Source organism: Cladophialophora bantiana (genome assembly GCF_000835475.1).
Source record: "Cladophialophora bantiana CBS 173.52 unplaced genomic scaffold supercont1.26, whole genome shotgun sequence".
Classification (NCBI taxonomy): Eukaryota; Fungi; Ascomycota; class Eurotiomycetes; order Chaetothyriales; family Herpotrichiellaceae; genus Cladophialophora; species Cladophialophora bantiana.
In genome coordinates this window covers 230451-243243 of record NW_015971600.1, presented here as the reverse complement: position 1 = coordinate 243243, position 12793 = coordinate 230451, and the positions used below count along the sequence as shown (strand labels likewise).

The window sequence follows — 12793 nt, the reverse complement described above, 5'->3', positions numbered from 1 at the left end:
CATTTTCACAACGCACGAAGTTGGCCTTGAACCATGGACGGCCTCCCTCTTCGGCCCATGAACGGTCTCATCCCTCAATCATCAAACAGGCTCGCTCCTCAGCCCAGAGACAATCTCGTTCCTCAACTCACTGACAATCTCGCATCCCAGACCACGGACGATCCTAGCGCCTCAGATGAGCATGGTACGGTTGATGAACCAACCGTCAGAGAAGCATTAGGTGTAATTCTCGCACAGGAGAAAGCCGAGAGGGAAGTTAGACAAGAGGCGACTTCGATGTTTGAAGCTCTCACCACGCGCACCGCCCTGGCCGCACGTGATGCCTCCTGCTGGACCGAGTACCCTCTTGGTGGCCGTGCCTGGGATGCTCTCAACACATGCCTCGCCGAGTCGCGCGAGCAGATCCAGTATGTTAGAGGCGAAAAGAGGAAAGGGGGTTGTCTTCAACTTGATTACTGCTGACACCTGGAGATAGGTATGGCTATTTCTGCCACTCGGAGACCTTCGTTCACCAAATACCCTCTCTGGCTCACGAGCTCTTGCGACAATCCCTGGCACGGAACGTCCTCCAAAAGCTGACAAGGTTGTGCTCGGGAATGGGAGGTGAAGCAGAAGAATTTGGGGCCAGGATTGTGCATGCCACCCCCCCTGGCACGAAAGCAGCCTCCAACTCGAGCCGTGATCTACACCAGCCGGATATTTTTTTCTCACACGCCAACCTACCGAGGTGTGGTCTCCCTGTCGAAATCGCATATTCGCAGAAGCGGAACAGAATGCCAGAGCTGGCTGAGTTCCACATCCTCAAAAGCAACCGGAAGGCCCGATTGTTGATCGCCGTTGACTACGACCACAATCGCACATCCAAAGTTACACTGTGCACATGGAGACGAGACTACACTGACCCCGCCGGATTACGGCTTGGATGCCGAGTCCAAGTCAGTATCGGCCTTCCATATTGACTGTGAAGTATCTACTTACAATTACGCCTAGGAGCTCCGCACAGAAACTGGCACACTTGTCCCGGGACCGCCCTTGCGAATCACCGTGCTCGACTTTGCACCTCAAGAACTCATCCCGCCATTCTTACACGGTCGGAACATAGAGCTATCGGTAGAAGAACTTTGTTTCATTCTTCGACAAGCCGATTCCTTGGATGAGAGGGTTGAGGGGGATCCAGATACCGATGGCGAAAGTTCTCCGGATTTGACACCAGATGACCCACACGAGGCCGTGTCGGGGCAAGCGAATGAAGCGTGGCCTGTCCAGAGACCAGGGTTAATGCCGTTTCCGGGGTAAGCGCAGCAACGGGATGCGGGCAGATCGGTCTCTAATGAAGCCAGACCGGCAGACTCGAACAAGGATAGGTGAGAGGCCATGCATTCTTGTGCTCGAGACTTCAGAAGCATTGAATTAATTGGACGCGGCAAAAGATTGTCAATCATTTTACGTGCTGTATCGTTTGCATGGTCCAAGATTGCTGAAAACTCTGAAGAAAGAAGCAAAGAACAGATTTCATGAAGGAGTTGCAGCAGATGGCCTGTACATCTATTCATTTGTTACAAGATGCATGATATCCAGGACGTTAGCAATGAAAGATAGGGCGTGATCGGGCACTCACAGGGCCATGCCCTTTTATGTATGATTACAACGACGGAGACAAAGTCCAATGAACACCTAGGTAATTGTGTGCTAGCGCAGGTGTGATACTGTAATAGAGCACTTCAGAGTTCGGCGTGTACGTGCAACAACGCACAGAGGCCTGTCCAGCAGGTCGGGAATCGAGAACACGTTTTTGGTTGGGGCTGACAAGACAACACCACCACCATCTTCCCCCCCCCCGGGAGCGGCGGGGGCTAGGACAACGCACGCCTAGCACGGCGGCATCGAGGAGCCGGACAGGACTGACAAAACACTCAGGAACTAGGTAGACGGCACCAAAAGTCCATGGAATTCATGATACTCTGCTCAAACTGTAAAGAATAGCACTCTGCCAGCACTCTAAACTGTTCCGCACTCCCCCTACCAACCAATTTTGGGTTGACATGTGACTAGACAACTCTCGCCCTGCTACCACTCTACCAGCGCAGCATAGCATAGCCACTTTGCCTTGTTACAACACATGGACACATGAATTGGTGGTTCTGTTTTGGTTGTCGATGACAACAGTGGTGATGTAACAATGGAATGTGATAGGGACGATGACGATAGAAGAGGGAGGACAGCGCAAGACAAAGCAGCCATTACAGCTAGCTAGAACATCATCGGTCCCGGGGGGGGGGGCGGGGTATTAGAACGCCTGCTTAAACGAGAAGAGAGAAGGAGGAAAGAAGGGAAAGGAGGGGGGAGGAGAGAGGATAGCAGGATGGGAAGAGGAAGGGAAGACCGATGAACGAGCACAGTTAGTATACAGACTATGGATGGTGCCGAGAAAAAGCTTGCAGAGTCGGCATCGGCAGCAACGAGCCAAACCTAAATCCACGTCCCGCTCCAGTTGCCGCCAGCAGGGTATTCGTTCCATGAGGGGAGAATGTGAGCAACAATGGGGGGGACGGTCAGGTATATGCCGAATGAATTCAACTTCCAAAGGTCATGCAATCCAACGTCGACTGTTTTTTGATTGATATTGGTGTCGAACGTAATGCGAACCGTTGACGACGACTCGAATTGAACACCGGTGAGCCAAAGGTCGATGATGGTTGTCCCTTGCGCCGAGATGTCGCCGTGCTCATCGAAGCGAACGCGCATCTTTGATCCGACCTCGTTGAGTAACAGCAGGAACATCAGACGATACTGTGCAAAGCACTTGCGGTCCAGGCATTTGTCACACGCAACCTTTTGTTGGAAGTCGGTGATGTTCCTCTGCAGTTCGGCGTTGAAGATGTCGCGGAAGATGTCGTAGAGAGATGGTGTGCCGCGCATATATGGGTGCTCCAGAGGCCAGCTTTGAGCAAGTTGCATGAATTCGTCGGCAGTGCACTGCTCAGGTGGACAGATGACGGGCCATGGGGTGCGGTGACGGATGTCTTGAAGTTTGCATAATTCTCCAGGATCTTGCATGAGATAGAGGTAGCGCTGCTCCTCATGGCTATAGTGGAACGTGTGCCCGTCTTTTTGGACCATGGTTGTCGAGATGGTGCATGTGGACAACTTCTGTGCCTGTCTCTTTGAGTGTGCAACGACTTCCTCAATCGAGGAGCCACCAACGACGGCCAGCTTTTTTCCCTCGAGCTCCTCGATCGAGGAGCTGCCCACAGCGCTCTTACTTGGATTGGTGCTGTCCTCGAGTTGTTGTTCCATGTTGAACCTGGTCCGCCGCTTGGAGCGATTGTATCTCACAAATGTCTTGGGGGTCGGGACGAGGATGATGAGGTTCCCGCAGACAATGGCATATAGCGGCTGATGGTGCGATGAAAAGGCCGACAGCACCGCCAATGCGATGGACAGAGCGAGGACAAAGAAAGCCCTTCCCTGTCCCCACAGGCAGTGGTATCGTCCGAGCTCGGTGCTCTTGAGGAGAGGGTATCCGGCAATGAAGACGTGCTTGTAGAGGTAGCTCCAGATGACAATCTGTAGAATCTGGGACACGACGGAGCAGAGGCAAAATGGCGTCAACTGAAATCTCTGGGACCTGGAAAAGGAGTCAACGCTTTCGGAGCGAACGGACCAGCCTGGGTTCCACTCACAAGGGAGCAGCGATGCCAAAGGAAAGAGCCCACACCAAGGTGAAGAGCCAACAAATGGCCGTCTCCCTCCGGAAGAAGTGGTGTCGAAGCAAGAAGTACAGGCAAATGAGCTGCTCAACCTTTTAGAAGTGGCCACAACCCACCCATGGCAAAATAAGACGGGGACTTACCTCGGCGGATGCTTCACACAAGAGCATGGCTCCCACCAACATCAAGATGCTCACTTTCTCTGCATAACCTGAGATGAAGGTGGCCAATAGCACCATGATGGCAAGCGATGTCTGTATCTGGCGATAGCAGACAAAGAGGTTGAGGGGCGTTTGCCATGACGAGGTCTGCGTCTGCGGTGCTCGGTACGCGGCGGTGCCGAGAATGTCAACCGCCACATTTTGGGTCAGCAATATGATTGCTGTGATGGGGAGGATGGAAAGCATATTTTCCAATAAATAAGGCGTCTTCAAACCGGCGAGGCGACCGTGGAAAGGGAAAGAATCTAAGTCGTAGTTGTAGTTGGCTAGAGGAGAAGGAGGCAAGGGGCGAAGGAGGACTGTTGGCATCCTTTATGCCTGATTGGAAGCCCCTTGGTACTGCGTCACCTCCTGATCACGGTAGTTCGCCAGCTGGTTGGGAGGGGGGATAGAGAGGGATCCTCTACACAAAACCTGTTTCCTGAAACAACTTGACATATTTGACAGGTAGGGGGGGCGGGTTGGTGGTTGGGAGTGATTGAAAAGACGCTGGAGGCATTTTTGACAGGTCTCGGCGCCCATCATCCACACCGTTGCTGCACTGGCAAGCCAATCCGCCCGTCGACGGCGAAACACAGCATTGCAACAGCATTGCGACAGCGAGGAGAGGTCTGGCAAAGCATGACATAAATTACACTCTCTACGGGGAACTCACGTCGTTTGTGAGGATGTGAGGCAATCTTGACTGACCGGTTGACATCGTGATATGCCGCCGGTGGGACAAGGCCACAAGGCTGCGGCAACAGGTCCACATGGCTCCCATTACGTGTCGGATTGTGGAGAAGTGGTCCAAGTCTCCACACACGCGGGTCCACAACACACGATGCTGCCACAAATAACCCCGCCAAGTCCAGAGGTGTGTGCTGCTCCAATTCTGGACCAATGATAGTTTCTCAAGAGAAGCACCCATTAGCCTGTCAAAGCAGAGAGATGCATCGAGGATGATTGTCCCCCGGTGACTTGTTTATCCATTGCCGCAGCGGGGCTGCGTGGGACTGTGCACAACACTACACAACACTACACAACACTACGCCTCTGTCAGTTCATACGCCTTCGTGAGACATCTCAACGAGACACTGTCCCCTTTTACGTGAACAACCCTGTTGTTCTTTCTTATTGCAGATGAACCCGACTTTTCTTCCTGTAACAATCAATCCGTAAGTGCCTGAGGGAGGGAGGAAGAGATAGGTGGGATAACCCGTGAGCGCAGCCAAGGCTCTGGTTCTGTGAGTTCTCAAAGCAATAAGTTACTCTCCTGGTAACGTCTTTCTGATCCGTTCCAATGGCTGAAAGAGTCAATGCTAATAAGGATACATACAGAATCACCTGCAATCCTCCCTCTGCGACAATCTACAATCCGATCCGATCCCTCTCCCGCCATAATATAATCCTATCAATCGTCTGTCCACCTTATCAACAAGAGGACATACATACTTGTCGGGCTCGAGCTGGAGAAGTGGACGGAATGAGTTGCTCCAAATGAAGTAAGCAATTCCTCAAGCTGCCGCACTCATTAACACTAGGAACTGGCAAGTTGATTGTGTAAAATTTACATAGCATTGACGTCTCTGCCAAGTCATGTCTGTCTTCTAGCTGTCTCCTCAGCGAGAGGTGGCAGCATGCTACAGACCCAATGGGTTGTCTGCATTCTGCTCCTTGCCTCCAAACGGCTCTTTCATTCTTTGTCCCTCTGCCTCCTCTTGTTTGGCTGGGCCGCCCTCATAGTTCCCGTAGCCGACGCCGAGCTGTTCTCCCCAGCCCTTGCCCATCCTCATGATGCTTCCGACGGTGGGATCGACGATGCCTCCGACAGGCCTGGCGACCGTCTCCAGTCCTTTGCCGACGTGTTTGCCGACCGGGGAAAGGGTGCCCTCGATCTTCTCCCCTGCGCTGTCGCCTAGTCTTTGCGGCTTCGACGCCCAGCTATCTGCTCGTTTTTCAGTTAGCAAGAGACAATGAGGGCAGGCTCTCTGTGGCAAAGACCAACGCACCTTGCTTCTCCTGGACCTCGGTGTCCTGAGATGGGACGGTTTCCTTATTGTCTGGCACAGACATTGTCGGTTCTAACTGAGGGCCGGTGCTGTTGTCAACAAGTTGAATGCGGCTCTGATGGGTTTCACTCATAGCCTGCAAGTGAGGATGGGAGAGAAAGAACAAGCCGCCGGTAGGGCACTGCGACAAGAGTATGTCTACATCATAGCTGGACGGTGGGTATAGATGCTGGCAAGCTTCTGGCAGCGCAGGCTTAACGGGAGATATGACGTAGTTGACTCGCCACCTCTCCGCCTCCACCGCCCCTCCGGTTTCGGATCAACTATATTCCGCGGGCCGCAATACAATGGCAGCCTTGCAGCGATGTGCCTGCCTCTTTGGGATCTTTGTTGTGCAAAGCGTTCTCAAATGGCTGCGCGTCTCTTTGCGTTCAATTCAGTTCACTCGCCGTCCCGCTCACCACCCCCTCTTTCACTAACAAGTAATCACCCCAGAACAAGGCGTCCCGTCCTGCCTGTCCTGGTTTGCGCTGAACCAACCAGTGTAGAGAACTGAAACAACTCCAGTCAGCAAATCCAATGCTCTAATCAGCGCACCTCACTACTTCACCATGCCTCCATCTAGCGCTGATCGCTCACTCGCACCAGAGCAAGCTGTTGCAGACGCCTCACAGCCGCTGCTGTTGCGTCTTAACCCAGCTTCTCCCACACCTTCATACGCTTCGAACTCCAATCTCAGCAGTCTATCAAATCCGAACATCGCTAGCCAGGCAACTTCGATCAGCAACAGCAACTCGGTCTCTGAGTGGGACGAGCCGTATGCCAAAGCGTCCAAGTACCTCCTAGATTTCAGACATTGGGAATCCAGCCACCATGTGACCGTCTCCTTGGAGGATTATTCCCAGCCTTTCCGGTGCAATCTGTCTCGACCTGACTGGTTGAGACTGTGCAACGAGTTCACCGTCCATGACCCCGAAGATGGGTATGTTTCTCATCGCCCTCTGCAGAGGATAGCATATTAATTGCATTTGCAGGTTCCCCAGATTTTCCAACGATGCGTCCACATCGATTGCGACTATCCAATGCATCTCGTCCCCAATTGATGAGTTGGTCACGTCTTTCATCGGCAGCCACTTGGCTGATCTGCTTGGAGCCATGAATGAAGGTACAAGAAGTCGGCGACGACGGCAATCAAGAGTATAAATTGGTGGTTCTAATCAGCACATCTCTACCTTGCCAGCAAGTCGAACGAAACCTTAAACCTTGGTTGGAAGGCAGATATGGAAGGAACGTAGTCGTCGCTGTCAACATTACCGAAAGTCCTGCATACAAGTGTCCACTCGACTTGGATGTTACAAACTGCGACCTACCTGACATTCCTCGGGTAAGCATTGAGATCCGCAAAGAGTTCGACAATCAAGGATACTACGGGCCAGTCGAATATCAAAGTTGTCATTGGGCCGGCCAAATCTCGGAAGCGTACATGGAGGTGTGGACCCGGAACTGGACAACGAGAATGGCAGAGCAACTGTCACGAGCCCACCGTTGTCCCCAAGTACTCTACGCCCTCCACCCGAATCGGGTGGACGGTATAGAAAGAAAAGGAAAGGATAAGGCAAAGGACGGTTGAGGCACAAGGCTATCGGTTAACGCTGCCTTACCCTTTTCACGTGACAGAAAGAGGGGAAGCTATAAGAGTCTCCTCTCACCTGAATCGGCTGAGAGAGAACTCTTCCTTTTTCTCAAGCGTTGAGTCGTTGTCAATAGGGCTACGTGAATAGAACAAGGCATTCAGCTACTCCAATTCCTTTGTACCTACTGCGTTGCGTAGGTCCCTGATAGCAACAAAGGCCATCGAATGCCATTTCTCTCGCCAAATAGGTTTGACAGAGCGTTGTGGCAATGAAATTGTCCGGTACCGGCCAACGTACTCACCACAAATTGATCTCAACTGCTTTTTCGATCTCGGCCGTGCCGATCCACACGTGACTCGCTTCGACTAGGAAGAATTCCGCTACGCACTGCCAGATATCATCAAGCAGCTAGCTGTATTCCAATGCCGCAGCTGGCTAACTGACAGCAAGCTGCGCGTGGGCGAACAGACAGAGGAGAAGGGTTCTTCGTGAGCATAACCTTGGGCAAGTAAAGTGAGTATCTCTGAGGCAAACAACCGAGGGTGCTCTGACAGGCTGGCAGGTAGTGCATTTTACCACACCGGAGATCGAGAGACGCTCGCCGAGACGATCATGACTACAGCTGCGACGGCAGAGGGTCTATTAATAATTGTATTGAGAGGGGTATTGAAAACGCGGTCCCAGATGGAGAACAAGCATGGTTGACAGGCTAAGCTGCTTACGAGGTATTGAATGACGCCAACCGCGCGAATGACTTGAATTAATGTATTAACGGCGACGGTTGCCACCACAGAGAGTACGTACCAAGACGAATTCCTTACAAGCATGAAGACAGACTCCAACTCCAGCACTTTTCCATGACAATTTGTTTCCTTCCGTGACAACTTGTCCCATCCTATCAATCTCCCATGACAACATCCCACCCTGGTATTTTCCCGTGGCACTGTTCCGCCATTTTATCTCGCCAGTTGATCCTTGAATAACCTTGAACTTCCCGGTGCCGTGCCCGTCAGCGGCAATGGTATCGGCGATGACATCATGTGTCTGCTGAGAGCACTATGTCGACTGGTGGGAGCGGCGTTGGGTTCACCATCACATCTGATGGTATGTACACTGTGTCGTGTGGTGCGACTGTGTCGTGTTGTGGTGTGGCCACCTCGTCGCGCACCTCGGTCAACAAGTTCTGTATATCGTCCATCTTGTCTGTAGTGACGAGTGTGGTGTCAGGGTTGTCCACAGGCGGAACGTCCACCGTCTCTTCCATCGTGTCGTGGTTCGACGAGCCCTGTGTCACCGGGACGGCTACTGGAGTGGGGGGGCCCTGCCTTTGCCTGGGGAGCCAGTCCACTGTATTGGCCGGAATCACCGACTTGGCATGAGTAATGAGGACCGCGTTGATTGCAATTCGCTTCCCCGGTCTCACACGTTCCCGGACGCACTCGATGCTGATGATGTCGATATGAGAGGATACCGTAGGTGCCGTTACGTGAGCACCTATTGTGGCTGCGAACGCCGGCTCATAGAACCAGGCCACCATCAACAACGTCACAGGTTCCTTGCACAATTTCGGGACGCTCTTATGTTTCTTCCTTATGTTTCTATCCCACCTCACTTCTCTTATCTCGATGATCAGGGCCGCGCACGACTGCGGCGTGTCCTCGTCGTCCATCCAATATGCCTCGACTCGGTCACTTATCTTGAAGCGTGTTTCCCCCTGCGTCGATTCCTTCATCGGCAAGGTGTGCCAAGCGCGTAAACCCGACCCTGCACCTGACACTCGTATTGGGTCAGAGCGGCTGCGCGGATGGCGGGCCTTGTAATAGGTGCGTGCTAGGTCGAGCTTAAGGGGAGAGGAGGCGGCCGAGGCGGAGGATCTTGGGTGGGACGGCATGGTGCGATGGGTGGGCTAGGAGGCATTCAAAGTGGATGTTAGCGGCACATTCTCTCCACACAGAGCGGTCGGCTATCTTACCGTTAAGGTAAGCGAGCTTAGTCGCGACCCCACTTAAAGTGATCTGAGCTAGCCGGACTGGGTTACCTGCAGAAGCGCAGGTGCCGTCCAATTAGGCGAGCTGATCGAGAGACAGACTGAATTTAAGCGCACCGGGCGCTCTCGGAGGATTTGTGGGCTGAGAAATGCTGGATTATGACACAAGGGAACGAAATTGATTAGGAGGAGAGAGGGCTAGAGAGAGGACTGGGGAGAGGACTGCAGGAGAGAGGACAGACTTGGTTAGAAGGAGACGAGTGAGTTTAGGGGGCTCGGGGGGTTAGGATGTAAGGAATTTCAGGGGTAAGAAAATTGAGGGGCTAGAGCTTGGCGGCATGTGCTTAGCGACTTTTACAGCTTTGGCCTCTACCCCGCAGTTCCTCGTATGTTTTGGTTATTACATCGCGGCGCGCGTCATCTAGTGTTCCTGGACCACTGACTAAGCTAGTCCAGGCTCTAGGTGGCCTCGGTGGGTAGAATGCCAACTGGCGCACGGACGTCTGGCACTCCTAAATGGCGGCTGGGGCCTACGAGGTACAGGCCCTTCTACTTGTAGGCGCCCTCCCCCGCCCGTGGCTATGACCTAGTGAGGCGGCCTCTGGTTGCCCCAATGTCCAATGCACCGCGTAGTAAGGCCACCCACGCGCTCACCCACTCAACTCAAATACCACGACACTCGGCGGCGAATCTTGACCTCTCCAAAGTCCATTTCCGTTTCAGGACCTGAGCATCCCGCCATTTGACCTGAGTCATGACTAAACCATTCTTAGCTGTGGCTATGCAATCATGAGCCCGGCTGGGCGAGCCCAGAGCAGCATGAGCACAGCCCTGAGTCTTTAAAGGGTTCCCACAACGCGGCCCCTAGATTCCCAGTTTCCGGTGTTTCACATGTTCGGAAAGGCTAGTTCCGGGCCCACCAAGTTCGGTTATTGTTACTAGGAGCTCTCAAGGCCACTGTCTGATCTCTGCCAGGCTGGACGAACTTCAGGCTAAGGACACGCTTTACTATCAACTATTTGGTGTAAATGGCCTCCACTTGTTTGCTTCCACAACTGGCGAAAGATGTGCTGCAGCAGTGAACTCCCGAAGAACATGGAAGCTTAACGCACGGAGAACATGCCGTGTTTTTAGCACGCGACTGGATGGCCCCTTTGGGCCCGAGGGGCGCCCAACCCTAAGAGCGGTCTTCGGGGAGCCTCATGGATCTGAGCGTGCCTTAAGTAGCATGTAAATGAAGGGGTAGATCAATTACCTTTGATAGACTTTCGCAAGTGCTTCATCTGCTCTCTTGTCCCATGCCAGCCTTTGACAACCATATTTGTCTCAACAGGGGAATCCAGAGCCCCTTCGTACGTAAGTTGCGAGTACACGCGCATCGTCGTGCTCCCTTTGGTCTCTTGAGTTGCTCGGCAGCGGTTCGAACCTCATACCCATCCTGCCGTGTTAGATAATCGTGACAGTCCTCCGTTTTCGATCTGCAATCCAGAAATCGTAATCATTGATATCCCACATCCCTGCTCGTCTATAAGTCTGTTCGTTCCCTTGGTGTCCCTCGTCTTGGACACGCCTCAAAGCCAGACCCGTTGCCAGAGAACTCGAGTGATGTAAATTTCTTCATTGTCCAAGTTGTAGAAGAAGTAAACCAATACTCGGAAGGGTGGAAGGATCCGTATCGAAACACCATCCTGTCGGCGGTATAACTAAGGTCTGGGTGCAGCTGGTATCCCTTTGCTCCATCCCCCATTGCGATCAGATACCCAGGATGGTGCGCCGATTCGTCTATGGTCACTTCAATAGACCAGTTAGATAAGACATGCTCACCACCGCTTACTCTTCCGAAAGGGTTCCATCCTAGCACTTTTGTTGATACTGATAGAAAGTTCAAAGGGCAAGGCTTTGGCGAGTAGCCCTGTCCCACTTTCCAACGGGTCATAGGTACTTCATACGTCGGATCATACCAAGCCTCTCCAAAGTGAATGATAGGGCCATCGTACGCCGCCCACGTCCAGGACGGCATCCCGTAATACCGTGAACATGGTGGCCATACTGAATCACATTTGGGTAATCTTCTCATGATGTCGTTTGCGTCAGTGCTGGGGAACCACGCAAGACACCTGAACAGGTCACTCTTCCACAAACCAGCGATGTAATCGTCTTCTGGACTCAATCTATTCCATTCAGCGGCATATCATGATAATGCATCAAGCCTGACCTCGGGATGTGATAAGTTAACGGCGCGAATATTCTTCAACAATGACATACCATCGTCGATGGCGCTCATGGAAAGGTTTGTGGTCTGAAATGATGATGGCAGTTTTCCCAAGGGCTCCATTTCCTCCGTCTAGAAATCGGTCTTTGGGTGCGGCTTTCATTTCTTGCGAATCTTCAGATGCTCTGTTTTTTCTACATTCCCAAAGCATGCGTTTTCTGGTGTAATGCAGAACTCTGGGCGACAGATGTCGTTCCTGAAGCACCCAGGCGCGAGATTGTAATGGGCCTTTCAAGCCGTCATCCCAGCTCCCAAATCCTGGCCATATCACCACCTTTGTTTTCGGTTCTTCTGGATTGGCTTCAAAGACCCATTGCACCGGTCTAATTGTTCACGGCCGAAGAAAGCCATCTTGACAACTCTTTGCGTATCAGGGACCTACGCAACGCAGTAGGTACAAAGGAATTAGAGTAGCTGAATGCCTTGTTCTATTCACGTAGCCCTATTGACAACGACTCAACGCTTGAGAAAAAGGAAGAGTTCTCTCTCAGCCGATTTAGGTGAGAGGAGACTCTTATAGCTTCCTCTCTTTCTATCACGTGAAAAGGGTAAGGCAGCGTTAACCGATAGCCTTGTGCCTCAACCGTCCTTTACCTTATCCTTTCCTTTTCTTTCTATACCGTCCACCCGATTCGGGTGAAGGGCGTAGAGTACTTAGGGACAACGGTGGGTTCGTGACAGTTGCCCCCCCTCTAAAAAGCGGCTCGCCCTTGAGTCGCTGCGAGTATAAAGATAGCCTTAATTCATCGTATGGATAGGCCGTCTTAATTATTAATGACGAAGATAATAATATAGTAGTTAAATAGCCATTCACTGACAATAGTAAGTAATTAAATTCCCACTCGATTTAGATGAGACAGCCGTTTTGTATTATTGCAGTAATGCGGGTGAGGTTTAATTTACTTTAGCCTTTGCTTTGGTTCTTAAGCCCTTTACTATGGCCTTCTTCGTCTCTTTCTTTCTCGTTTAGATTAACTA

The 12793-nt window shown here is 52.1% G+C and overlaps 5 protein-coding genes across 5 annotated transcripts; 2 read left to right on the top strand and 3 right to left on the bottom strand.

Moving 5' to 3' along the window:
• Nucleotides 1-33: 33 nt before the first annotated feature.
• Nucleotides 34-1296, top strand: Z519_12145 (uncharacterized protein; the record flags this gene model as incomplete). Its single annotated transcript, XM_016769852.1, has 3 exons — nucleotides 34-407; nucleotides 476-935; nucleotides 991-1296. 3 exons carry the CDS (start codon nucleotides 34-36, stop codon nucleotides 1294-1296), a joined length of 1140 nt encoding a protein of 379 aa, XP_016613911.1.
• Nucleotides 1297-2469: 1173 nt separating this feature from the next.
• Nucleotides 2470-4240, bottom strand: Z519_12144 (uncharacterized protein; the record flags this gene model as incomplete). The annotated part of the gene is made up of 3 exons (XM_016769851.1): nucleotides 2470-3628; nucleotides 3684-3793; nucleotides 3854-4240. The coding sequence occupies 3 exons, from the start codon at nucleotides 4238-4240 to the stop codon at nucleotides 2470-2472; spliced, it is 1656 nt and encodes a 551-aa protein (XP_016613910.1).
• A 1313-nt stretch (nucleotides 4241-5553) lies between these two features.
• Z519_12143 (uncharacterized protein) lies at nucleotides 5554-5986 on the bottom strand (the record flags this gene model as incomplete). Its single annotated transcript, XM_016769850.1, has 2 exons — nucleotides 5554-5858; nucleotides 5923-5986. The coding sequence occupies 2 exons, from the start codon at nucleotides 5984-5986 to the stop codon at nucleotides 5554-5556; spliced, it is 369 nt and encodes a 122-aa protein (XP_016613909.1).
• A 547-nt stretch (nucleotides 5987-6533) lies between these two features.
• On the top strand, nucleotides 6534-7125 carry Z519_12142 (uncharacterized protein; the record flags this gene model as incomplete). Its single annotated transcript, XM_016769849.1, has 2 exons — nucleotides 6534-6904; nucleotides 6957-7125. The coding sequence occupies 2 exons, from the start codon at nucleotides 6534-6536 to the stop codon at nucleotides 7123-7125; spliced, it is 540 nt and encodes a 179-aa protein (XP_016613908.1).
• Nucleotides 7126-8592: 1467 nt separating this feature from the next.
• On the bottom strand, nucleotides 8593-9447 carry Z519_12141 (uncharacterized protein; the record flags this gene model as incomplete). The annotated part of the gene is made up of 1 exon (XM_016769848.1): nucleotides 8593-9447. The coding sequence occupies one exon, from the start codon at nucleotides 9445-9447 to the stop codon at nucleotides 8593-8595; it is 855 nt and encodes a 284-aa protein (XP_016613907.1).
• Between the last annotated feature and the right edge of the window lie 3346 nt (nucleotides 9448-12793).